Here is a 27,672-nt window from a genome sequence, read left to right as displayed (position 1 = left end):
AAAATCTTGACCAAGTTTTTCCTGGATGGAACTCACCCTTTTTAGGTTTTGTGTTTGTATCAGGAAAATCATAAGGAAAACAAGGTTTGCTTGGCAGTACAATACAGGGCAGCCAGTGCTCCTTTTAAAACTAAGTTGCCTCTTATCTACTGTATTTCATTTCCAAACCTCTCAACTTTAAAAAGACTTCTGTTATCAAAAGAAATGCATGTTCACATACACACATACTGAAATATTTTCACTTGCACATGATATAGTCCCATTACTTTCTTTGGCATATCTTGGAACATGGGGATAATCAGTCCAATTTGATTCATTCTGATTCATTTATTTCTTCACTTCCCACGATATGTATGAAGAAAGTTTTGCTCAGCCCACAGATGTCCTTATATTCCTTATTGACTCAGCAGGATGGCTCTTAAACAAAATGGAAAAGGTTACGGCCCTCATGCACTTTCCTCACTCCCATTTTGCCACTCCTAGACTGAGTCACCAAGAGGAGGCATTATCGAGTGTCCTGCCAGTTTTCCCTCCCTTCCCCAGAAGAATTAACTTTGATTTTCCAGAGCATTGGTTATATGGTTTTCAGCTTGGAGACGCATGCTTTTAAAGGCTTGATTAATTTATAGTTAAGAACTTTGGTGTTTATTGAGATAGTCATGGCTATAAATTAACAACTTTTGCAGGATATTTTCAAAGGAGAGATATTAGTCAACGCAGAGTAAATGAAGACTGTGGAATAAAAACAGTAAAGTCAGACTATATTTTGAGAGAGTGTCCAGTTTTTGGGTGTATTAAAGATTCAGGGTATCAGAACTAAAAGAAAAACGACCACGTAGAATTTTATAAGTAATAATGAAGTCAGTAGAAATGGGGTGTGAGGAAAATACAAAGGAAAAGATGGCAACTGTATAGTGAACATGTAGCATGGAGTTCACTTTTCTCCCCTTGGTCATCTCCTGCTATCTTCTCTGCTGCTCTGTCATTCCCCTTTCTTTCTCCTGTCTGCTTCTAAATTCTTGGTTTTCTTTGGATAGCAATGTTATGTTGCATCATAATATTCCACTGCCATCGTTCTGTCTTGCTGTTTATTTTTAGTCAAAAGTTATATTTTGAATTTACAACCATTCCCCACCCACTTGCTGTGCCTACGACTGAGCTTTCAGCTGCATTCTCGTTCTTGGCTAGGATTCCATGTTTATGGGCCACATTTAAATACATTTTTCTGCCATGTTTGGGTCTTGTGGTGACCTATAATGTCACTGCTGGGTTTTTTCCCAGCCCTTTGCAAGCATCTGTTTACATGAGTCTTCAATTTTCCTGGAGAAGGAAGGAAAAACTGGCAGGACACTCTAAAATGTCATCCATGAATATGTCCTCCAATATCCTACTGTCTTGGACTTCATGTGCCAGCTACCTGTTTCTAAACTTGCACAAACACCAACTGATGTTCCAAACCAAATTCACTTTTCTGTCAACTTTATCACATTGCAGGATGGCTCCCTTATTTTACCATTTAAAGTTACCTTGAATGCAGGTTAAAGGAGAGATTTCTTTATTCTCACTGGATCCTAGGAGGCTGAAGGGTGAACATATATCGCTTTAAGAAATTATGAGGGGCATAGACAAGATAGATAGTCTTTTCCCCAGGGTAAGATAGTCTGACACCAGATGGCACAGGTTTAGGATTGGAAGAGAAAATTTTAAAGGAGGGTAAGGGGTAAGTTTTGTACTTTGAGGATGATGATTAGAATGAACTGCTCAAAGAGGTGATGGAGGAAGATATAATTACAACAGTCAAAAGGCATTTGAACAAATTGTTGGATAGGAAAATCATAGAATTTTTTTTTCTAGCATTTTGCCACTTTCAGGGACTTGCATCCCAAGATCTCTATGTACAACAGTCATGATTATCATGCCCCATCCACGTTTATTACTTCCCCTTTATCATCCATATCTCCCCTTGGTGAAATCTTGTAGAAAATCATATCATTTCAACATGTACATTGACAGTAGTACATTGATCTACCTAATTACCACCTCTTTTGACTCCTTCATTGTATCGGAACCAACTCCAAACGTATCTCATTAGAAATAGTGAAAATCATTTGTGTTTTTGTACATAAACAGAATTGAAAATCATTTCTGTTTTTGTACATAAACAGAATTGTTACTCTCATTCTCAGCTATAAACATATTGTGGCATCTTTGCATTGACATTACACATTAACATTATTTTTAATTGTTCTTGACAAGGACTTTGTCACAGACAGACAGACTAAGCAACAAAGTTTATGGTAGGGGCTGATGAGAATGACATTGTTCTTCTCAACATATGGTTGAAAAATGTTGTGCTCGTCCAGTCAGGCAGTTCTCACAAGTTGGTTCTCATAACTTGCATTATTTTGGGTTGAGTTTTGCTTGGCCTCCAGAAAAATCAAACTCTTGATTAGAGAGACTGAAGATTGCCAGGAATTGGAATTCAGGTCTCATGGGAGATGCAATAGTTAATATTGCTTTTATATAATGCAAGAGACTTTGGGTTCAAGTCAAGTTGAGTTTATTGTCATATGTATAAGTATGGTGAGGTACAGGTACAATGAAAATTTAGACCTCCGATGTCGCACATGTGGAGTTTGCATTTTCTGCAGGTGCTGCGCGGTCTCTGGGTGGTCTTGTTTCCTCCTACATGGCAAAATATATTGGTTGTCAGTTGACTACTGTAAATTATCCCAGGTGTAGATGAGTGACCAAAAAATCAGGGGTGAATATGGGCATGTAGACGATGTACGCTACAAGGAAGTATGTGGGAGCATGGGACCGACGGGAATGCTCTGAATGCTGGCGATGATTCGCAGAAGATAGATACAAAATGCTGGAGTAACTCAGCGGGACAGGCAGCATCTCTGGAGTAAAGGAATAGATGATGTTTCGGGTCGAGATCCTTCTTCAGACTTCTATGATCTCTTTCTCTATCATTTGGGAATGTGGAAATCTCTGTATTTGGAGCCAGTGATATCACTAAAGGTTGGTCATGTAAAGGGAAAATAAATCATGAGATGCGCTCCTTGCTGGGCCATGGCCTTCAAGCATTGACGGGAGAATGACTGGAGACCTGTTTGGGATGAGAGAGGATTAGGGAACACACTCGTAGACTAATTTTATGAAGTACTTTAGCATCTGTTAGTCCCTCACTTACCATACATAATAGAGACTAACAAGAAATGTTGATGCTCAATTGGGCTGTTATGGTAGCAATCTGCAAAACATCTGCACATATTGGGCACAGGCCAATGAATATATATACAGTGGTAATATATAATCCATATCACAAGAGATGTACCTCATTCATGGAATGAGCCATTTTCCTGCTGCCTCTTACACTTCATCTGTCCGTCACAGAACATATACTAAATTCTCCTTTTGCTGAAGAACAAAAACTACAAATCAGCTGTGTGCTTTAGTATGAAGGCAGATGGGAATTGAATATGTTTTGAGAATAAATGTACATCGACACACAGTAATCAAGCAGAGTCAAATCTCAAAATGTAAAGAGGTCTGAAAGCCTTTTGGTGCTGAGCCTGATGCTTTGATTAGGAGATGGTGGCATGTTGAATAGCTGTCCACATTGAGCTAACACAATATTTCTTTCTTTATAGTTTCGGCATGAACCATGATGGAATTGGAAACTCCTGTGGGACGAAGGGCCATGAAGCAGCAAAGCTCATGGCAGCTCACATTACTGCCAACACCAATCCATTCTCCTGGTCTGCCTGCAGCAGAGATTATATCACCAGCTTTTTGGAGTAAGTGCCTCGTAGCACAGAAAATTAGATTATCAGATTTATAAAAGAAGGTAGCCACTATTACTCCCCAAAAAACATAGAATTAATTGATATTATTGGATTTGAGGCTTACTGAAAGGTTTAGGTTAGCTGAATAAAATGGATATGTACTTGATTTTTGACATTTGTTGATCCATTTAGAGTAACCGATATTTATAAGGAAGAAAACCAGCTGAAAAAAGTTTACTTTTTCTTCTTTTAGTCTTTATTTATCCTGTTAGTTTGGCTTGTCAGTTAAGGAGAGAAATATGAACATTAAAAAATGTTGTTTATTTATTACCACATTGAACAAATACAGTATGTCCAATGGAATCTGAGCTGTTTTGCTTATATTGTTGTTGATTTATCCATTGCATGTTATCAGGTTTGAACAAAGCCTTGGACCAATTAATTAACCAACTTTTGCTTGTGAGGCTGGGAGAAGATCATGGGATGTGTTCAAAGCATCATAAATAGATCAACATTCCATATTTTTAGGAGAATTCGCAGTGAAGCAGCCAAAATGTGTAGCAAGGAACTGGTGATGCAGGTTTACACCGAAGATAGACACAAATTAGACACAAAATGCTGGGGTAACACAGCGGGACAGGCAGCATCTCTGGGAGAAGGAATGGATGATGTTTCACGTCAAGAAATGCCTGAGGAAGGGTCTCGACCCGAAACATCACCCATTCTTTCTCTCCAGAGATGCTGCTTGTCCTGCTGAGTTACTCCAGCATTTTGTGTCTATTCCATATTTTATTTTGTGTTACAGATTTTGTAGAGTATAGATGGTTTTTGTAATTAATTGTTTTTACTTTTCTAATTAATTATTGACAGTAATGCATTTGTAAAAATAATGCTGGATATTCTGATGCTCAGCCTCACATTCCCATTGGTTTTGATCACTACAGAGCATAAAACCAGTTAAAAGGTTTTGGCTTCAAACATTTCGTTTCCATTATCAGCCGGTGGGAGGCTGAACAGGGATGAGTTATAACGGCTTGTTCTGTATTGCTGACATGTGGAACTGATATACCGCCTTGTATAAATAATAGCTTACTGCTCCTATGGGGGTTTTATGCATGTTGGAAACAAAGTGGGGGGTAATCACTGATTTTTTTTTCACCCAGAATTAAGTGATATTCTGAGGAATACTCAGATCTGCCTTTAACACTTGTCCACAGACTAAATGTCTTTTTTTTTAATTCCCCTAAGTGGAAAAATCTACAGAAATCTTGAGAGCTGCCCTTAATAAAGCAGCAATCCAGCTGTGTGCATTCCCTTAAGACAGGGGCAATATTTAATGTTTTCTTCCAAAACAGATCATTGGCCCAAAACCTATCCTGGTGATCAGATTGATGTATTTTTTACACAAAATGAGATGCAAAAAGAATCTAAATACTGAAGTTAATTATTTAAATGAAAAGATAGCTGTGTCAATATAAAGTAGCTGGGACAGCTTAATCTCCAGACAATAAGGCTGTAAGCACCGAGATTCATAAATTAATTTAGGAGCTAATTATCTAATTGGAACATTTGTGACAAGAACATTTCAGCAGTGGATCCTGTCTGCCTAGTTCTTGTATGCCAGCCAATGAGCTTTCCACATTGTACATTCAGGGTTAGCTCCCATTAGAATCTGCCAGCAATTGTTTCTGGTTTTTCCGACCAAATATTTAATGCTACTATGGGCAATCAGAGGCCTGCAACAACATTTCTCTGCTGATCCATTTTTGATGGAAGGAATTTCTTCAATGCTGGAAGGTGGTGAAAAACGCACATGGGATACTTGCCTTTGTTGTAAAGTTATGTGAAACATTGGAGTAACTCTGCAGGTCAGGCAGAGATTAATGTTTCCCTGTCTCGTTGCATGAAGGCATGGGCTGCATCATTTGTTGCATAGTTTTCAATGGGTTGGAACTATGTGGCACCATCAATAAAACATCCCTTTTTCTAGACTTATGATTGATGCCAAGCTGTTGATGCGTAGGCTTAAAATGGTTTAAGCCAAAACACCACACTTGAGAACTCTTGCAGTGATGTCCAGGGGCTGAGTGACTTCTAATAACCACAGCCATTTTCCTTTGTGAGGAGCATGACTCCAACCATTGTAATACTTTCAGACAAGCACTGTTGTGTTGCGAAAAGTAGTCATTCTCACAGTTGCCTGTGAAATTCAACTCTTTGGTACATGCTTTGATACATGGTACTAGAGAAATCCAATTTACGCATTGGTAAGCAAGCAGATTGGGTATATTTCTGCCATTATTAACATGCATAGAGTCTATCCCAGTTTGAGCAATTACAGACCCATACAATGTGATGTCGAGTATTATCAGTGTGAAGGTGGAGTTTCTTCCAATCTTTTCATACCTGACTCTGTGACAGGTTTGCAATGAGGGTGAGTGTAAGTAGATTTATCTCTTCTGTTGGTTTGCTCATCATCCATTGAAGACCAGGAAACAGCTAAATCCTCTGGTATTTAGTGAGTTCTGTCAATGGTAATGTGACCAAAACACGCATGTTCATGGCAATTGAAACACTATTCTGTGCTCCTGCTACTTTCTGTGTTTCTTCCAATTGTTTTGAACACAAAGGTGCACTGCTTCAGCACCTGAGGGAGACAGGTGACGCAGCGGTAGAGTTGCTGCCTTACAATGCTTGCTGTGCCAGAGACCCGGGTTCGATCCCGACTATGGGTGCTGTCTGTACGGAGTTTGTACGTTCTCCCCGTGACCATGTGAGTTTTCTCCGAGATCTTCGGTTTCCTCCCACACTCCAAAGACATACAGGTTTGTAGGTTAATTGGCTTGGTGTATGTGTAAAATTGTCCCTAGTGTATAATGTGCGGGGATCGCTGGTCGGCGCGGACTCGGTGGGGGAGTTTTAATCTCTAAATTAAGTTTTAATTTAATCTCTAAATTAAACTAAAGGATGGTAATCAGGAGGAATTCCCATGCCCACTTTGACCTGATGCCTTGAAACTGAAAGAGTCTGGGGTCCATAATATCTGGCATCTTAAGTCTAAATTTAGACAGCTATCTCATTGGTAAATCAACTATCACCTTGATAGAGTCATACTCAAAGAATTATGCTTTACAAACAATGTGTCAGATCCATTCACTGCATTCTTGGGTACATTCTATCCCAGTGGCAGGATAGTCTCATTAGAGTTGGCACTTTGGTGTTAACACAAGTAGAAAGCAGTTGTTGTGGGAGGAGGTAGTTGACGCAGGTATTATCGCAATGTTTAAGAAACATTTACACAGGTACATGGATAGGATAGGTTTAGAGGGATATGGGCTAAACATTGGCAGGTGGGACCAGTAAGAATTTCATTGTTCTATCTGGGACATATGACAATAACACACTCTTGCCTCTTGTAGATGGGACATGTTGACCGGTATGGGCAGTTTGGGCCGAAGGGCCTGTTTCCACGCTGTAGGACTCTATGACTCTAATAGTGATGCACAATTGCAGATAACATTAGCAGGTTGACAAGGTCGAACCTAGAGGAGAGAGATCTTACAATTATGGGAGTTACCACTGTCATATTAAAATAGACTCTTGAACATTAGTAACAGCCAGAGCCACGGGAGATAAAGAGATGATATAAGTTACCTATGCTTTAAGCTAATACTTCTTCACATGTTCCATTTCCTCTCATTTCACAACCTCCCTAGATTTAAGAGAGACATTTTTGTGTAAGCGAGTCCTTATTTTGCTTCCTCCCCAACAAATCACCTTCCCTGTGTACTTATATACATACTTATGGGAGGCCAAGAAATCTCTCCTGCCATAACTGCTGGTAGGACTATTCCATGGCAAGATGGAATAATCTATCTCATTGCTTGATCTAATAGTGACTGTCATCAGCTCAGACAATGGTCTGTACATCTTGCAGCTATCAGATTTGAGATAGCATCTATAGATTATGGCTCTCCAGATATAAATTGGCTATAAGTTCTAAGTCATAGTCATACAACACGGAAACAGGCCCTTTGGCCCATCTTCCCTGTGACAATCAAGATGTCGCATCTACACTATTTCTGTCTGCCTACTTTAGGGTCTGAAGGCTGATAAATCCCCAGGGCCTGATGGTCTGCATCCCAGGGTACTTAAGGAGGTGGCTCTAGAAATAGTGGAAGCATTGGAGATCATTTTTCAATGTTCTATAGATTCAGGATCAGTTCCTGTGGATTGGAGGATAGCAAATGTTATCCCACTTTTTAAGAAAGGAGGGAGAGAGAAAACGGGTAATTATAGACCAGTTAGTCTGACATCAGTGGTGGGGAAGATGCTGGAGTCAATTATAAAAGACGAAATTGCTGAGCATTTGGATAGCGGTAACAGGATCATTCCGAGTCAGCATGGATTTACGAAGGGGAAATCATGCTTGACAAATCTACTGGAATTTTTTGAGGATGTAACTAGGAAAATTGACAGGGGAGAGTCGGTGGATGTGGTGTACCTCGACTTTCAGAAAGCCTTCGACAAGGTCCCACATAGGAGATTAGTGGGCAAAATTAGAGCACATGGTATTGGGGGTAGGGTACTGACATGGATAGAAAATTGGTTGACAGACAGAAAGCAAAGAGTGGGGATAAATGGGTCCCTTTCGGAATGGCAGGCAGTGACCAGTGGGGTACCGCAAGGTTCGGTGCTGGGACCCCAGCTATTTACGATATACATTAATGACTTAGATGAAGGGATTAAAAGTACCATTAGCAAATTTGCAGATGATACTAAGCTGGGGGGTAGTGTGAATTGTGAGGAAGATGCAATAAGGCTGCAGGGTGACTTGGACAAGTTGTGTGAGTGGACGGATACATGGCAGATGCAGTTTAATGTAGATAAGTGTGAGGTTATTCACTTTGGAAGTAAGAATAGAAAGGCAGATTATTATCTGAATGGTGTCAAGTTAGGAAGAGGGGATGTTCAACGAGATCTGGGTGTCCTAGTGCATCAGTCACTGAAAGGAAGCATGCAGGTACAACAGGCAGTGAAGAAAGCCAATGGAATGTTGGCCTTCATAACAAGAGGAGTTGAGTATAGGAGCAAAGAGGTCCTTCTACAGTTGTACCGGGCCCTGGTGAGACCGCACCTGGAGTACTGTGTGCAGTTTTGGTCTCCAAATTTGAGGAAGGATATTCTTGCTATTGAGGGCGTGCAGCGTAGGTTCACTAGGTTAATTCCCGGAATGGCGGGACTGTCGTATGTTGAAAGGCTGGAGCAATTAGGCTTGTATACACTGGAATTTAGAAGGATGAGGGGGGATCTTATTGAAACATATAAGATAATTAGGGGATTGGACACATTAGAGGCAGGAAACATGTTCCCAATGTTGGGGGAGTCCAGAACAAGGGGCCACAGTTTAAGAATAAGGGGTAGGCCATTTAGAACGGAGATGAGGAAGAACTTTTTCAGTCAGAGAGTGGTGAAGGTGTGGAATTCTCTGCCTCAGAAGGCAGTGGAGGCCAGTTCGTTGGATGCTTTCAAGAGAGAGCTGGATAGAGCTCTTAAGGATAGCGGAGTGAGGGGTTATGGGGAGAAGGCAGGAACGGGGTACTGATTGAGAGTGATCAGCCATGATCGCATTGAATGACGGTGCTGGCTCGAAGGGCTGAATGGCCTACTCCTGCACCTATTGTCTATTGTCTATTGACACATATCCCCCTAAACCTTTCCTATGCATGTACCTATCTAAATGCATTTTAAATGTAAGTTGACGGGTAAATTTGCATAAGGGTTCTGGTAATGGTTGCTCAGCTTGGTAATGTCAGTTATTTCTGAGACTGGTTGCTCAAGATTATTAGGTGGGTGTATATCGTGTGACATTGCGTGAAGTTAGTGCTGCATTGGTAAGGAATATGAATCATTGATTGTGGTCAAATGTGTAAGGTCATTAAACTTCCTGTGCTGAGTTTAGTTCCTCACAACTAGACTCCTGGCACTGACCTCCACTGCAGTCTCCTTCCATCATCACTGGTCACTGGCTTTGATACCTTCTTGCCCCCATGTGGATAGAGAATGTCTCCACTTCGCCTTGCTTTGCGATGCCTCCAGAGTCGGCATGTTCCCTTCTGAAGCCCAGCATCTCCTGCTGGTGTAACCTCCCAGATGTAGAATGACTTACAGTCACAAGCATCTCCACTGTAAAGAATCAGACTGAGTTGGATTATTGCTGGTTATTTCTAACTGCAGCTCGGGACTTCAGGCATCAGGATACACGGATACACAAATCAATTTCAAGACATGTTGTTGCTCCAACCAGGGCCGTCTTAACGCATGGGCCTGATGGGCACTTGCCCGGGGGCCCACGAGCATAGGGGCCCCATGCTGATCTGTGTATGTTAAGTGACTTGCAATAAATAAATACTACTTTTAAAATGTAGGTTCAATAAGTGCTTTTTTCGCAACATTTTCGGTCACTAAGTGCTTCTCACAGCGATCTGTAAGTGCTTTTCGCAACAATGTAGCACCCTAAGTCCATCACTAAGTGCTTTTCGGTAAGTGCTTTTCGCCGGCACGACAGGGGGCTGGTAGGGAAAGGGGGGTGGGGGAGAGTAACGGTAGGGGCCCCAGTACACTGCTTTGCCCGGGGGCCCATAATGCTGTAAAAACGGCCCTGGCACCAACCATACCATGGAGTTCTGGCCACAAACCTTCTGTGAAACCTCCACAGGCTGAAACTGCTGCTGGTTAAACCCAGAAAAATCTCACACCAATTTTCTATCCAAATTCTCTCCAAATTCTAATTTAAATACAAGAAAAATCGTAGATAACGCACACAACTTTAACACCTAGAAACTAGACAATCTCTTGCTTATTTATAGCCTTCCATTTACAATTTAAATTAACTTTTTGTGTAGAAAAGTTTGCTTCACGTGTAGCTTTCAGAATGTTGCACCATGAAGTACTTTCATAGATCTTTGGTAGAGTTGTGACCTTTGGTAACATTAGGCATACCTGTTACATTGTGTGTGGGGAGTTGGGGGATGTTGCTCAGGAACTGTTGAGTGTAAATCTGTATAAAGTCTGCCTGAATGGTTTAGTTTTTCATTGTGCAGCTGTGTGTTTTACCTTTAGTCTCACTTTTAATCATACAACCAGATGTAGGTATGTTTTGATTGAAAACAAATAAAGGAACCTTTTTGGTCAAATTAAGATTATGTTCTATATAGTCTGGAAAATTGTTTCACATGTTTCTTGGTTTGGGTGCAATTTCTGCCCCTATCTATCACGTCTGGAGATTATGTGGATGTTAGTGGATGGCCTTCTGTGGTACATTATATCCAATCCACACAAATTAATGAAATTCAGTACCGTCATCATGATGTAATAGAGAATCATAATTTTAAAAAAATGTTGGCATACCTTGATTTCATTAAGAGTCTTAATGAACTGATAAAAGAAATAAACATTGAAGTGTAACATGATAATGGTTATTGGCTAAATTGAAATAATATTATTTATGATTAAAAGGAAATTAATCCATTTAATATGACAGTTGGAATAATGGACTAGGTGAATAACCTATAATCTAGTTTAGCTTCCAGATCTGTCTATAAAGTGTAGGAGAGAGTCTTAACTGGTTTAATATGAACTATGTGGTTAGATGGCAGTCTTAAATTCACTGTCAGGTATTTTATACTTAACCTTTTATAGTTATGTAGTTTCTGTTTCAACACCATCTGTTTTTTTCCTAATTTGATGTTATGCCCAATTTTCAATTTCACCAATGCAAATTAATGACTAAATTTAAATAATATATCTTGAAATTATTTCTTGTACATGGAAATACTGTGTTTTATAAAGATAACAGTAAATAGAAATAAGATAAAAAATAAATAACCTTAAAAGGTCAATGTGTAAACCTATAAAACATATTGCATATATATTTTGAAGTTTATTTTAGAACAAGTCATTCGTTGTAATTCTATTCATTTTCTAACAGTTCTGGGCGTGGAACTTGCCTGGATAATGAGCCACCGAAGCGTGATTTTCTTTATCCAACAATAACACCAGGACAGGTGTATGACGCTGATGAACAGTGTCGCTTCCAGTACGGTACTACGTCACGACAGTGTAAATATGGGGTAAGACATCTAAATTCTAATATTGCTCAACGACTGACTGTCATGAGTTTTAACTTTCTGTAAACACAGTTATAGGCATTTCCTCACTGTACTACCAACAACTTGCACGATATGTAAGTGCACAAACCAATTTTTACTCTCTATTTTTCATAAAATCTGATCATTGCTTTGTATTATAATGACATAGTCGTTTTGAGATTATGATAAAATCCTTGTTATAATAATGGATATTACCACATACCAGTATCCAAGAAGAGCAGGGTGGCACTCAAGTCCATTGTGATGGAATATTTTGAGAGGTTAGTTATGAATCCTGCCTTAATGTAGAAACAAAGAACTGCTGGTTAATGCACAAAAGGTCATAAAGTGCTGGAGTAACTCAGCACATCAGACAGCATCTCTGGAAAACATGGATAGGTGAAGTTTGACCCGAAACATCCGGAGAACATTGATAGGTCAAGATCTTTATTCAGTCCCGAAATGTCACCTATCCATGTTCTCTAGAGATGTTGCCTAACGCACTGAGTTACTCCAGCACTTTGTGAACTCCTGCCTCAGTATTGAGGTAGTCAATTTACCTGCTGCTGCATCAGATCAACAACGGATACAATCTCGCTGGCTCTCCACTCTGCACTTAAGCACTGAAACAACAGGAACTCGCTGTTCAAGCTGTTGTCTATTGACTACAGCTGATCAATGCCATCACTCCTACAAAACCCATCTTTAAATTCGGGGAACTGGGTCTCCACTCCTTCCGATGCAACTGGATCATTGGCTTCCTCGTCAGCAGGCTTCGATCAGTAGGGATTGGCAACAACACCTCCTCCTCACATAGTATCAGCACATGGGCACCTCAGGGCTGAATGCTCAGTTCCTGCTCCACTCTATCCCTATGACTGTGTAGCCAGACATATCTCACATGCCTACTTTAAATTTGTAGCCAATACCACCATCGTTGGACGAATAACAGGTAATGATGAGTTATCCTCCAAGAGGGAGATAGATAATTTGGTTGAATGGTGCCAGAACAGTCCTTCTCTCTCGTTAATAACACTAAGGACCTGATTGTTGACTTTAGGAAGGAAAAGATGAAGGACATAAATTCGAAATCCCAAGAATTAAGGAAGCTGCGGATAATGGTGGGCATTTTCACGGGTACTGACTTTCCCACCATTGAAAAGATCTACAGAAATCATTGCATCATGAAGCTAATATCGTCCAAGAACCACAAAGAGCTCTCTTCTTGTTGCTACCACATGTAAGAAGGTGCATGAACTTGAGAACCATTAGATCCAAGTTCAAGAATAGGTTCTTAAACCAAAAAATGACACAAAGTGCTCGAGTAACTCAGCAGGTCAGGCAGCATCCATGGAGAACATGGAAAGGGGACATTTTGGGTTGGGATCCTTCTCCATACTGATTATGGTAATGGGGGAGGTGGGGGGTGGGGGGGTGGGGGTGGGAAACAGCTGGAAGAGAGATGGGGCAGGAGAAAGCCGGGCAAGTGAGGCGAGTTTCAGAGATGAAAAGATTAATGGTGTGAGACTAGGATAGAAGAGTTGTGAATTGTGAAGACAGAGGAAGAAATGGAATAGGAAGGGGAGGAGGGTGGGGGAAATAGGTGTGAATCCGGGTGGGTCGCAGGGAAGAGAAGGGGGTGAAGGATGGGGAGGGATTTGGTAGGTTACCTAAAATTGGAGAATTCAGTGTTCATACCAATGGGTTGCAAGCTACCCAAATGGAATATGAGGTGCTGTTCCTCCAGTTTGGCAATGGAGGAGACGCAGACAGAAAGGTCAGTGTGGATAGGAAGGAACTGCAGATGTATCAGATGTATTGATTGAGAATGATCAGCCATGATCACATTGAATGGCGGTGCTGGCTCGAAGGGCCGAATGGCCTACTCCTGCACCTATTGTCTATTGTCTATTGTCTATCTTTATACCAAAGATAGACACAAAATGCTGGAATAACTTAGCGGGTCAGGCAGCATCTCTGGAGAAAAGGAATAGGTGACGCAAAATGTCATCTATTCCTTTTCTCCAGAGATGCTGGCTGACCCACTAAGGTCAGTATGGGGATGGAAGGGAAATTAAAATGGTTAACAACCAGGAGTTACAGCAGGCCTTGGCACGTGTTCGGCGAAACGGTTGCCAAATCTATGCTTGTGGTGTTGCAGATACAAAAGAGACCACATCAGAAACACCGGATGCAGTAGATGAGGTTAGAGGAGGCGCATGTGAACCTTTGTCTTATCTGGTAGGATTACTGGGGTCCATGGATGGATTTGAGGAAGGAGGAATAGGGACAAATGTTACATCTCCTGCAGTTGCAAGGGAAAATACCAGGGGAGGGGTTAGTTTGAGTGGGAAGGGATGAGTTCCAGAGGGAGTGGACTCTGCAAAAGGGTGAAAGGGGTGTGGATGAGAACATGTGACTGGTGGTGGGATCATGCTGGAGGTGATGGAAATGTTGGAGAATGATGTGTTGGTTGCTGAGGCTGGTGGGGTGAAAGGTGAGTACCAGGGGAACTGTATCCTTGTTCCATCAGGGAGAGGGAGAGCAGGACTATGGGACACAGAGGAGATGAGGGTGAAGGATCTATCTACAACAGCATGAAAATTATGTTTACTGAAGGACGAGGACACCTAGAATGTCCTAGAATGGAAAGCCTCATTTCAGGAGCAGATTTGGTGGAGATAGAGAAATTGAGATGAGCGGATAGTGTCTTTGCAAGTGGTAGGGTGGGAGGTGTAGTCCAGGTAACTATAGGAGTCAGTGTTATGAGTAGCCGTCAGTCGCTAGTCTGTCCCCTGCGATGAAGACAGAGAGACCAGGAAAGGGGAGCGAGGCATCAGTCTCAGTGAATTTGAGGGCAGGGTGGAAGTTGGTGGCAAAGTTAATAAAATTAAGGAGTTCTGCATGGCTGCAGGAGATAGATTTGGGGATGGTACCAGTGTGCGTTTGGAACAAAGTCTGCTTGATCTTCTCATCCACACAACCTTCACCATCTGCTGAGTCCACTCCCTCCGCAACTCCTTGGTTCACTCATTACTTCCCCACCCAAACCATCCCCTCCTCAGGTACTTTGCCATGCAACCGGAGGGGATGTAACACCTGTCCCTATACGTCCTCCCTCAAATCCACCCAGGGATCCCAGCCCTGACGCATGCACCATCGCTGAAATGAGCCAAGTGCCCCAGCCAGTTTTTTGTCAGTGGAGTTCTTTGTTAAATGCGATCTAAGTACCCAAGAGCTTTTTGTATAGAGCAGAGTTATTTTCGTTTTACTGGTGTGGAGGTTATCCTGACCTCTCCTCAATATCTTCATCTTTAAAGTAGCCAGGACTGGAAAAAAAAGCAGGTGAGGATTGTAGACACAACTCTTGATTACTTAAGTATTGGACTGGAACCTTTGATCTGCAGTAGAACTGAAAAAGCTCAACATACCAGGTAGCATCTGATGAAAGGTTATGACCTAAAACATTATTTCTCTCTTAACGGAGCGTGGGCTTCAGGCAGTATTGTGCTGAGTTGCTCACTCAGAATGTTCTGGCAGAAGGCAGAGCTGGGAATGGAAATTTACTTTGTATCACATCTGCAATGTTTTTATGTAGGAAGGAACTGCAGATGCTGGTTTAAACCCACGATAGACACAAAACGCTGGAGTAACTCAGTGGGTCAGACAGCATCTCCGGAGAAAAGGAATAGGTAACGTTTAGGTAATAGGGTCGAGATCCTTCCTCAAACTGAGTCAGGGGAAAGGGAAATAGAAGAGATATAGAAGTTGATATCACCTTCTAGATCTCTCATTTCCCTTTCCCCTGACTCTTCAATCTGAAGAGGGGAATCAACTCGAATTGTCACCTTTTCCTTTTCTCGAAGATGCTGTCTGACCCACTGAGTTACTCCAGCTTCTTGTGTCAATCTGCAATGTTTTTAAACAGTTTTTAAATATCTACAGTTGAAAGATATGTAAAATGCTTATAAAATTGGGGCAAATATTTTAAAATGCATATGTAATTATTAACTCTTTTTCAAAAGTAAAGTTCATTCAACGCTTATTAAAACACTGAAACATCCCTGAATTGTTAAACTAAAGGAATATAATTAAATATATTAACTTACTTTCCCTATTCCCTGGTCTGAGAATCTAAATTGAAAAGAATGCAGACTTCGACCTAGTGCCGTGTCAAACCTAGCCAGGGATCCAAGTGGTAAATCCCCAGCATAATGGTGGGGAATCCTGGCAAGACTGTGCACTACCACATCTGCCGCAAACATCTGTTGCTCTATAAATCTCTGAGTAATAGTGAATCCATACAGTTCTAAAACTGACTTTTGTTTTCATAACCAGGAAGTTTCATTTCTTTATTCCATGTCAAATATGGGATAGAGAAATAAAATATTTTGTTACACAGATGAAAGCAATACATTCTGCATTGCACTTCTAACATAGACATTAGAAAGTAACTTAAATCCTAGATTATAGACATGACAAATATTCCGTAGCTGAACTGAGCTCTTTGTTTTACGTTCATCTGTCAATGTAGTAGTATTATTTATTTTTCGAGTCCTGCCTTTTCTTCCTCCAATTAATGTTGATTCATGTTAAAATGAGAGGCAATACATTGCAGACATCTGTTAGAATTGCCTGCCTTGTGTTCATGGATGGCTGCAGTTAAAAGCATGCAGGATCATTGACCCTTTTGCTATTCATTCCCTATTTCAAGAATATTTAAAACTTGTTTGATACTTCCTAATTAATGGGAAACCTCACTGAAAAGAGGCATGGCAAGATGTTGGCATTCTAGCAACCAACACTGCAGCATGTAGAATTTCCAGTGCATGACACTCATTCATTGAGCAAACCTCTTACAATTGGAGAATGTTAAAGAATATGCATTTGCTGACTAACAAGTTGGAAGCAATTTTGCTGCACAGTGTTCTAAGATAGGTCATAAGTTCCAGGAGCATTAGGTCATTCTACTATTCTACATCATGGCTGATCTATCTTTCCCTCTCAACCCCATTCTCCTGGCTTCTCCCTATAACCCTTAACACCCTTACTAGTCAGGAATCTGTCAATCTCCACCTTAAAGATGTCCATTAGAACATAGAAACATAGAAAAATAGGTACAGGAGTAGGCCATTTGGCCCTTTGAGCCAGCAACGCCATTCAACATGATCATGGCTAATCATCTAAAATCAGTACCACGTTCCTGCTTTTTCCCCATATCCCTTGAATCCTTTAGCCCTAAGAGCTAAATCTAACTGTCTTGAAAACATCCAGTGAATAGGCCTCCACTGCCTTCTATGCCAGAGAATTTCACAGATTCACAACTCTGTGTGAAGAAGTTTTTCCTCATCTCAGTCCTAAATGGCCTACCACTTATTCTTAAACTGTGACACCTGGTTCTGGACTCCCCCAACATTGGGAACATTTGTCCTGCATCTAGCGTGTCCAATCCTTTAAGAATTTTATATGCTTCTATATCTCCTCTCATCCTTCTAAATTCCAATGAATACAAGCCCGGTTGACCCATTCTTTCATCATATGTCCGTCCCGCCATATTTATTTATATTTCATATTTCAGATACAGCGCGGAAACAGGCCTTTTCGGCCCACCAAGTCCGCGCCGCCCAGCGATCCCCGCACATTAACACTATCCTACACCCACTAGGGACAATTTTTTTTTTAAACATTTACCCAGTCAATTAACCTACATACCTGTACGTCTTTGGAGTGTGGGAGGAAACCGAAGATCTCGGAGAAAACCCACGCAGGTCACGGGGAGAACGTACAAACTCCTTACAGTACAGCACCCGTAGTCAGGATCGAACCTGAGTCTCCGGCGCTGCATTCGCTGTAAAGCAGCAATTCTACCGTTGCGCCACCGTGCCGCCCATCCCTGGAATTAACCTGATGAACCTACGCTGCACTCCCTCAATAGCAATAATGTCCATCATCAAATTAGGAGACCAAAATTGCACACAATACTCCAGGTGCAGTCTAACCAGAGCCCTGCAGAACTGAATAGGACCTCCTTGCTCTTAAACTCAAATCCTCTCGCAATGAAGGCCAACAAACCATTAGCTTTCTTCACTGCCTGCTGTACCTGCACGCTTACTTTCAGTGACTAGTGTACAAGGACACCCAGGTCTCGTTGCACTTCCCCTTTACCTAATCTGACACCATTGAGATAATAATCTGCCTCCTTGTTTTTGCCTGCCAAAGTGGATAACCTCACATTTATCTATATTGTACTGCATCTGCCATGCATCTGCCCACTCACTCAACCTGTCCAAGTCACCCTGCAACCTCATAACATCCTCTTTGCAGTTCACACTGCCACCCAGCTTTGTGTCATCTGCAAACTTGCTAGTGTTACTTATAATTCCATCATCCAAATCATTAATATATATTGTAAATAGTTGCGGCCCCAGCACCGAGCCTTGCAGCACTCCACTCGCCACTGCCTGCCATTCTGAAAAGGACCCGTTTATTTCTACTCTTTGCTTCCTGTCTGCCAACCAAGTCTCTATCCATATCAATACCCTACCCCCAATACCAAGTGCTCTAATTTTGCTCACTAATCTCCCGTGTGGGACCTTATCAAAGGCTTTCTGAAGGCTTTCTAGATGCACTACATCCATTGGCTCTCCTTCATCCATTTTACTTGTCACATCCTCATAAAATTCCAGAGAATTAGTCAAGCAGAATTTCCCCTTCGTAAATCCATGCTAACTTGGACCAATCTTTTACTGCTATCCAAATTAATAATTGACTCCAGTATCTTCCCCACCATCGATGTCAGGCTAACTGTTCTATAATTCCCCGTTTTCTCTCTCGCTTCTTTCTTGAAAAGTTGGATAACATTAGCTACCCTCCAATCCACAGGAACTGATCCTGAATCTATAGAACATTGGAAAATGATCAACAATGCATCCACGATTTCTAGAGCCATCTTCTTGAGTACCCTGGGATGCAGACCATCAGGCCCTGTGAATTTATCAGCCTTCAAGCTAACAGCTTATCTAACACCATTTCCTGACTAATGTGGATTCCCTTCAGTTCCTCCCTCCCATTAGCTCCTCAGTCCCCAAGTATTTCCGGGTGATTGTTTGTGTCTTCCTTTGTGAAGACAGAACCACTTGTTTAACTGTTCTGCCATTTCCTTGTTTCCCATTATAAATTCACCTGTCTCTGATTGTAAGGGACATACATTTGTCTTCACTAATTCTTTTTCTTTTTACATATCTAAAGAAGCTTTTACAGTTAGTTTTTATATTCCCCGCGAGCTTTCTTTCATGCTATCTTTCGCCCCTCTTAATTAACCCCTTTGTCCTCTGTTGAATTCTAAATTTCTCCCAGCTGCTTCCTCTGGTCAATTTGTATGTCTCTTCCTTGGATTTAGCACTATCCTTAATTTCCCTCGTTAGCCACAGTTGAGCCGTCTTCCCCGTTTTATTTTTTCGCCAGACAGGGATGAACAGTTTTTGGAGTTCATCCATGCGGTCTTTAAATCTTTGCCATTGCATCTCCACTGTCAACCCTTTAAGTATAATTTGCCAGCCAAATTATCCTAGCTAATTCCCGTCTCATACCTTCAAAGTCTCCTTTCTTTAAGGTCAGGACCCTAGTCTCTGAATTAACCGTGTCACTCTCCATCCTAATGCAGAATTCCACCATATTATGGTCACTGTTGCCCAAGGGGCTTTGCACAACAAGATCGCTAACTAATCCTTCCTCATTACACAATACTGTCTAGGATGGCCTGCCCTCTAGTCGGTTCCTCTAAATATTGGCTTAAAAAAACATCCGTATATACTTCAGGAAATCCTCCTCCTCAGTGCTGTTACCAAATTGGTTGGCTCAATCTATATGTAGATTAAAGTCACCCACGATAACATTGACTTGGCCTGTCTGTGGCAATGACTTCTACAGATTCACCACTCTCTGACTAAAGAAATTCCTTCTCATCATATTTCTAAAGGTACATCCCTTTATTCTGAGGCTATGGCCTCTGGTTCTAGACTCTCCCACTAGTGGAAACATCCTCTCCACATTCACTCTGTCCAGGCCTTTCACTATTCATTAAGTTTAAATGAGGTCCCCCCCCTCATCCTTCTAAACTCCAGCGAGTGCAGGCCAAGTGCCTGCAAATGCTCATCATTTGTTAACTCATTCCTGGGATCATTCTCGTAAACCACCGCTGCACTCTCTCCAATGCCTGCATGATGTTTCACTGAACTTAAGTTTGAGATGTTGATTTCTTGTGTTTAACTACGGAGACATTTCAGCTTTGGAAAATACAACAATTTCAGTTTAACTCCCTTCAAGTAAAAGTGAGACAAAATTAAAAGATGATGTTCTTAAGGCAGCAGTCACAGATAACCTGATGGGTACTTATAAGGAGATTGTGTCCCCTTTTGGTCAGGGAATGCTACACTTCTCTGCAACGCCAATAAAGGGGAAAATGAATAGAGTAAGATGAAAATAAGTTGTCATATTGCATCTGTTTATTTTTGCAGTAGTTAATTTTTTTTAGACTGTCAGAAAGACTAGACCTCTTTAATCCACATATTCAAGTCAATTAAGTTTTACAGGCTTAGACCACTGTAAATAATTGAAGGTTTAGTGATGACTGCCAAGACAACATAAATATTAATGCAATGTTTCAGTTGCGACAGTCAATTCACATGATATTTTTCATAGTGCAGTAATCAAATTACCATTGGAAAAATCATGTGAAGCAATACTGTGTTTAACTCTGAATAAAATTTGTTTATGCAAATGGACTTGAGTTTAAAAAGCCTTTTTTCATACCAAGATAGAAACAACATGAGCAGTAAAGGACAAAAGTACAGCCCTTTCTTTCCAACTTCTCATGCTAAACTGTACATATAAGAAGCTATTTAAGGCACTGTATGTCGATGGGTGTTTTCTATGCAGCTACTGTATAAGCAGCATTTGGCTTGGTTAAAGTTTAATTAGGTACCACTTTAACCATGGTGAAAGTTTGTTGTGTGTGGGTTCATTCTATTATTCTTCTGCACCTGACTGATTACTCTGCTGCTGGACTCAGCACCAAGTCCAGGAGTGGAGCTTGAATATCCCAAGGTGTATGCACTTCATTGGTGTTTGCAGCATGTTCCCATTCATGTGAATGGGATTGGAAGTCTTGATTGAAAAGATAAGTATAGGTTTGTTTGTATTTTCTCTTTTACTTTATCTTAGTGTTTTTATTTGATTTCCAACATTTAATTGTATTTAGTAAATGTAATACTTTGCAAGTCCTAAAATCATTTTATTTTGTATTTATTTAAAGCCTTTTGAGTTTATTAACCCTCTAACATTTTAAAGCAGTTCACAGGTCATGTAGTGAGGTGTCAAGGTGGTCTCATGGGAGGGTCTCAAGCCTGGCCACAACTCATGAAACTGTCCAGCTTGCAGGATAGCCTTAGCAGTGTAGCATCGAGTATCATCAGACTCATAGAGCCACACAAATTAAGCGCAGACACAGTTCAGTGAAAGTCTCAGACATCCAGAAACAACTGAAAGAAAAATAATTGAATTTACCTGATGGCTTTCATAACCCGAGGTCATCCCAAAACATCTTGCAGTCAATTGAATACATTTGAAACCAAGTCACCTTTCTGATGTAAGAATCAGGTCAACCAATTTGTACACAAGTTCCCACAAATTAGCCACTTGATTGGGACCAAATAAGTTGTTTCTAGCTGTCAGTTGAGGGATACTTATTGGCTGCAAATCAGCAATACCTTCCATGGTCCTCCCTGATGAATGGTGTCAACAACATTCCACTCCCCCATTAAGTGATATGCAAGATGACAGGCATCTTAATTGCTGCAAACTTTGAATTCTCGGTTGAGAATAACATGCTATTATATCTGCTCATGCAAAATTCCAGCATAGGAAAATCACTGGGATGTGCAGTTATAATCATTCAAGGATTCATTCCAAGGCTGTTTTTATAAATCTTGAATACAGATACTTAATGGTTGAAAGGGGTACTCTCACAGTGGAATTTAGATTAATTTTAGCTGCAATCTTGAAAAGGAGCAGAGAATCATGGCATTGCAATTCGTGCAGATTTCAAGCTTCCTCCTGAGGTAAACTAGAAACTGCATTGCGTCATAAAGTCATACAGCATTGAAACAGGCCCTTCAGCCCAACTCATCCTGCCCACCATGAAGCCCCATCCAAGCTAGTTCCATTTGCCTGTGTTTGGTCCATATCCCTCTAAACCTTTCCTATCCATGCATCTGTCTAAATTGAAATTGCAGTCATTCTTCTGCCGAATCTGTTTATGTTGAGTTGGTGAGTTGGTGTTTGGTCTGCTCTTATTGTACCTTACAATCTTATTGTACCTTTCTGATTGCTGAGTTTAGAAAATCTGTCAAGTTTACATTGTTGGAACCATTTGCTGCACAAGACCTGAATATATGTGGTGGTTAATAGCATATACAGTGCCCTCCATAATGTTTGGGACAAAGATCCATCATTTATTTATTTGCCTCTGTACTCCACAGTTTGAGATTTGTAATAGAAAAAAATCACGTGGTTAAAGTGCACATTGTCAGATTTTAATAAAGGTTTTTTTTAATACATTTTGGTTTCACCATGTAGAAATGACAGCAGTGTTTATACATAATCCCCCCATTTCAGGGCACCATAATGTTTGGAACGCAACAATGTCATGTAAATGAAAGTAGTCATGTTTAGTATTTTGTAAACATGACTGCTTGAAGTCTGCGATTCATGGACATCACCAGTTGCTGGGTGTCTTCTCTGGAATGCTCTGCTAGACCTATTTTGCAGCCATCTTTAGCTTATGCTTGTTTTGGGGGCTAATCCCCTTCAGTTTTCTCTTCAGCATATAAAAGGCATGCTCAATTGGGTTCAGATCAGGTGATTGACTTGGCCACTCAAGAATTGACCATTTTTTAGCTTTGTTGCTTTGGCATTATGTTTGGGATCTGTCGATGAATGAACCGCCGGCCAATGAGTTTTGAGGCATTTGTTTGAACTTGAGCAGATAGGATGTGTCTATACACTTCAGAATTCATTATGTTACTACCATCAGCAGTTGTATCATCGATGAAGATAAGTGAGCCAGTACCTTCAGCAGCCATACATGCCCAGGCCATAAAACCCCCACCACTGTGTTTCACAGAGGAGGTGGTATGCTTTGGATCTTGGGCAGTTCCTTCTCTCCTCCATACTTTGCTCTTGCCATCACTCTGATATGTTAATCTTCATCTCATCTGTCCACAAGACCTTTGTCCAGAACTGTGGTTGCTCTTTTAAGTACTTCTTGGCAAACTGTACCCCGGCCATCCTATTTTTGCGGCTAACCAGTGGTTTGCATCTTGCAGTGTAGCCTCTGTATTTCTGTTCATGAAGTCTTCTGCGGACAGTGATCATTGACAAATCCACACCTGAGTCCTGAAGCGTGTTTCTGATCTGTCGGACAGGTGTTTGGGGATTTTTCTTTATTATAGAGAGAATTCTTCTGTCATCAGCTGTGGAGGTGATCCTTGGCCTGCCAATCCCTTTGTGATTAGTAAGCTCACCAGTGCTCTCTTCTTAATGATGTTCCAAACAGTTGATTTTGGTAAGCCTAAGGTTTGGCTAATGTCTCTAACAGTTTTATTCTTGTTTCTCAGTCACATAATGGCTTCTTTGACTTTCATTGGCACAACTTTGGTCCTCATGTTGATAAACAGCAATAAAAGTTTCCAAAGGTGATGGAAAGACTGGAGGAAAGACTAGGTGCTGAGATCTCTCTTTTACCTGCATTAAGGAGGCATTTAAACACACCTGAGCAATTACAAACACCTGTGAAGCCATGTGTCTCAAACATTATGGTGCCCTGAAATTGGGGGACTATGTATAAACAACAAAGTTGTAATTTCTACATGGTGAAACCAAAATGTATAAAAATACCCTTTAATAAAATCTGACAATGTGCTCTTTAACCGCATGTGATTTTTTTCTATTATAAATCTCAAATTGTGGAGTGCAGAGACAAATAAATAAATGATGGATCTTTGTCCCAAACAGTATGGAGGGCACTGTACAGGTTAAAATGTTATTCTAATCAACTTGCTTCTGCATTCTTTCCCAGGAAGTGTGCAGAGAGCTGTGGTGCCTCAGTAAGAGCAATCGTTGTGTAACCAACAGTATCCCTGCAGCTGAAGGTACCCTCTGCCAGACAGGAACTATTGAAAAAGGGGTAAATAGCTTTGACAAAACTGTTATTTGCATGCTTGTTAATAATTTATAAAACAGAGCTCTGTTAAAATTTGTATCCACACTGGCAATCTACTTCATTTGAAGTCCTACCGATGCTAAATATTTGAATTGCACATTGTTGGGATTTCCGTGCAGACAATAGACTGCAAAAGTATCTATTCAGTTCTTAGATGGTATAAAACAATTAACGCAGGGTCATGAGATGCTATCACTGGAATCTTATTTGCCTTTCTATTTCCAAACAACTTTACAACTAGAATAATAAGGATTCTGGAGTAACTTGAGTTAGCTATTTCCCTTTATCTTAATGCCTAACATTGAAAAGGCATTCAAGGAACATGATATGAAAAGTTTTACTTTGCTCTTGATTCAATTCTGAATACAGGTAGTAATGGAACATGTAGAATACAGGTGGTGGTGGAACCTGTAGAAATGTTTTCAGGTTGTTAAGTGGCTTCAAGTGAGAAGATGACTAGAAACCTTTCTTACTGTTTAACATTCAAACTGAATTAAAATGTTAATTTTGGGGGTTCTTTGAGGGTTTGTAAGGGCTTGAGGGTTTGTAAGATTTGGATTCTTTCTTTTTGCTTCCAACAACCATATCAGATTAGGCCGTTGTGGCTGAGTTAAGCCAATCCAGAGATTTAAAACTGTACATTTTCCCGATTCTGCCACTATAATTGTGTTTGTTTTTTGAGCTATAAATACCACTTTAAGTGTTGCGGCTAAGTGGGTATAGAGAGTTATTGTAAGTTTAATAGGTATCAAAGGACTTGGATTCTGTCATGTTGGCAGCTGTCTCTTTTTGAAAATGAGTGAAGTAACTGTGCCATTCCTGAAGGTGTGCCCATACAAATTGTGCAAACAAACTGAAATGGGTGTTTGCCCTTCCAAACAGTTCTTAAGCTTTACACTTTTTCTGTTCGGTTTTGATGATTCTGGATGCAGCACCTGAAATTTGATTTACCATTTTTACAAGGACGACTGGGGAGACTGCAGTTGGCAAACTGAGAAAAGTCAGCTAAGTGTAGGAATATATCAAACTGTCAGAAAATCTGGAAAACATATTGAAACAGTTCCAGGAATTTATCAATTATTTTCCAAACAAGTTTAACAGCAAATGTGATTAAACTGTAAATGTAAGTTAAACAATTAGATTCTATGTGCACTTCAGCAAGGAACCGAACTTTGCAAGCTGGCTGGAAGACACGATCCGCAGTCTCACTGATAATCAGTATGCATGCAGAGCACGTTTTAAGGAAGGCTAATAAAATGTTGGTCATTTTATACATGGAATGGAGTATAAAAGCTGGAAAATTTTGTCATAACTGGACCCTGCTCTCCCACCAAAATTTCCCAAATTCAAGGAAGAATATACATAGATTTGGAGTCAGTGCAGTTTAAGTTCACATGATTGATTCACAAGATTAGGAAGTTTTGAGATAGTTTTTTGGGGAAAATATTGTGCAGATTGGCATTATAATGTTGGGCTTTAGAAGAACGGCAGTGGAGATGGGCACCAGCAATAGCAATAGAAAATAATGCAAAAAAAGAATGGGAGTATCAGAAAGCAATATGGAAAGTAGTACAGTAATTGATTGGAGCAGCCCAAGAAACTCAAATGCATGATTTGAAATGAACTTAAATACACCAATTGTGTAGTTTAGGGATCAAAATGTGGCTAAGGTCACTCACCTGGCCTCTCACTACACCTGTTTTATTATGGGATATGTGGAACAGTCTTTGTTAGACAAAACTAGGTAGGGCCCACCCCCTCATTTTTTTTCCAGCATATCAACATCTGCAATAGTGCTGCTTTCTGAACTCACAGAACTCACCTTTCTGCTCACACCTTTGTAACCAATTTCCACCCTGTTCTCACGACCTCAGGGGATAGGCTAGTCACCAACAAACACTACAAAGCCGGAGACTTCCACAGCTAGAGTGAAGTTGTGAAGTTCCTCATGGCCTGTCTTCCGCAAGGCTGCACTCCATTCTGTCAGTTCCTCCCTCCATCGCCATTGTATTTGCTTTGATCATGAGATTCCCTGCAAAGGACATCATCTGAAATGATATCTTCACTTTTGTTTGATTGATTGATACTTTATTATCACATGTGACATCACAGTTGTTACTTATTTAATCACCCTCTTATATGCTTGATCTTGTTTAGAATACACAAATGTTTATACCCTAACAAGGTCCCAACATAAATTACAGATCAGGGGCTGGTTGATGTCCCAGCCTCATTCCTGCTCCTTTGGTCATCCTGTCACTGGATTTATGGCTGGATTTTACTGGAAGGACCATGGATATTTAGATTTAATGTTTATTTTAAAGCATGAATAGTTCAACGGTCAGACCAGATCACAATCGAAGCTATTCATGGCTGCATTATGCCAATTGACTCAAGACTCTAAAACAGACACAAAGTGCTGGCGTAGCTCAGTGTGTCAGGCACCATCTCCACTTTGTAAACCATCTTCTGCAGTTTATTGTGTTTTGACTCAAGACAACACGTGGTTTAATTAAATGTGGTTTGCAATATTAGGGTTTTATTACAGCTCTATATTTTAGTTAATGGATTAGTTAATGCATAAAGAATGGATATAATATAATTGTCAAATGGAAGGATTATATTTTATTAACTTAAATATTATTTCCAAAGAATATTAAAAAAATCTTGCATAAAAGTATATTTTCTTATGAAATCTGGATACATTATTCTGTAAAAGTAAACAAATAATCTTGATTAAAAAATGCGATTAAGTTAGTTGAAACTGATATTAAAGACCCAAGCTGGAAAGAGTGCAGAGAGGTTTTATGAAGATATTGCCAGGACTTGAGGGCCTGAGCTATGGGGGGAGGTTGGGCAGGCTAGGAGAGCAGGAGGATGAGAGGTGAACTTATAGAGGTGAACAAGATCACGAGGGGAATAGTTAAGGTAGAAGCACAATCTTTTACCCAGGGTAGAGGAATCAAGGACCAGATGACATAGGGGGAAGATTTAATGGAAATCAGAGGGGCAAGTTTTTCACAGAGGGTGGTGGGTATATAGAATGAGCTGCCACAGGAGATTGTTGAGGCAGAAGCTTTAACAAAAATTAAAAGACATTTGGACAGGTACATGGATAGAAAAGGTTTAGAGAGATATGAGCTGAACGCGGGCAGGTGGACTACTGTAGATGGGGCACCTTGTTTGGCATGGGCAAGCTGGGCCAAAGGGCCTGGTTCTGTGCTGTATGACTCTATGACATTGTTCATCATGCATATATCTAGACGATAGTTTGAATTATAAACGGCACAGCTAATGATTTTTTAGCGAATGATATATAGAATATATCATTGGCAAGGCTGATCTTGATTAACCATTGCCTAATAAACCTTGAGCAGATGGTGATGAACTGCTTTTTTAAACTGCTACATTCTGGCTTATTTTCATTTATTATTGTCACAGGTACAGC

General features: G+C 40.5%; 1 protein-coding gene across 2 annotated transcripts in view; it reads left to right on the top strand.

The window, feature by feature from the left end:
- adamts6 (ADAM metallopeptidase with thrombospondin type 1 motif, 6) overlaps positions 1 to 27,672 on the top strand; it is a 231,674-nt gene that overhangs the window by 117,725 nt on the left and 86,277 nt on the right. For both annotated transcript variants that reach the window (XR_013547164.1, XM_078397497.1), the window contains exons 10-12: positions 3,660 to 3,806; positions 11,785 to 11,926; positions 24,081 to 24,188. Coding sequence is in view for 1 of the 2 variants with exons in the window: in XM_078397497.1 (XP_078253623.1) it covers positions 3,660 to 3,806; positions 11,785 to 11,926; positions 24,081 to 24,188 (397 nt within the window). In the remaining variant the exon portion in view is untranslated. The remainder of the gene's footprint in view (positions 1 to 3,659; positions 3,807 to 11,784; positions 11,927 to 24,080; positions 24,189 to 27,672) is intronic.

Source organism: Rhinoraja longicauda, chromosome 1 (assembly GCF_053455715.1).
Source record: "Rhinoraja longicauda isolate Sanriku21f chromosome 1, sRhiLon1.1, whole genome shotgun sequence".
Lineage (NCBI taxonomy): Eukaryota > Metazoa > Chordata > Chondrichthyes > Rajiformes > Arhynchobatidae > Rhinoraja > Rhinoraja longicauda.
The sequence above is the reverse complement of the archived record's forward strand: the minus strand, read 5'-3'. Positions and strand labels throughout refer to the sequence as shown.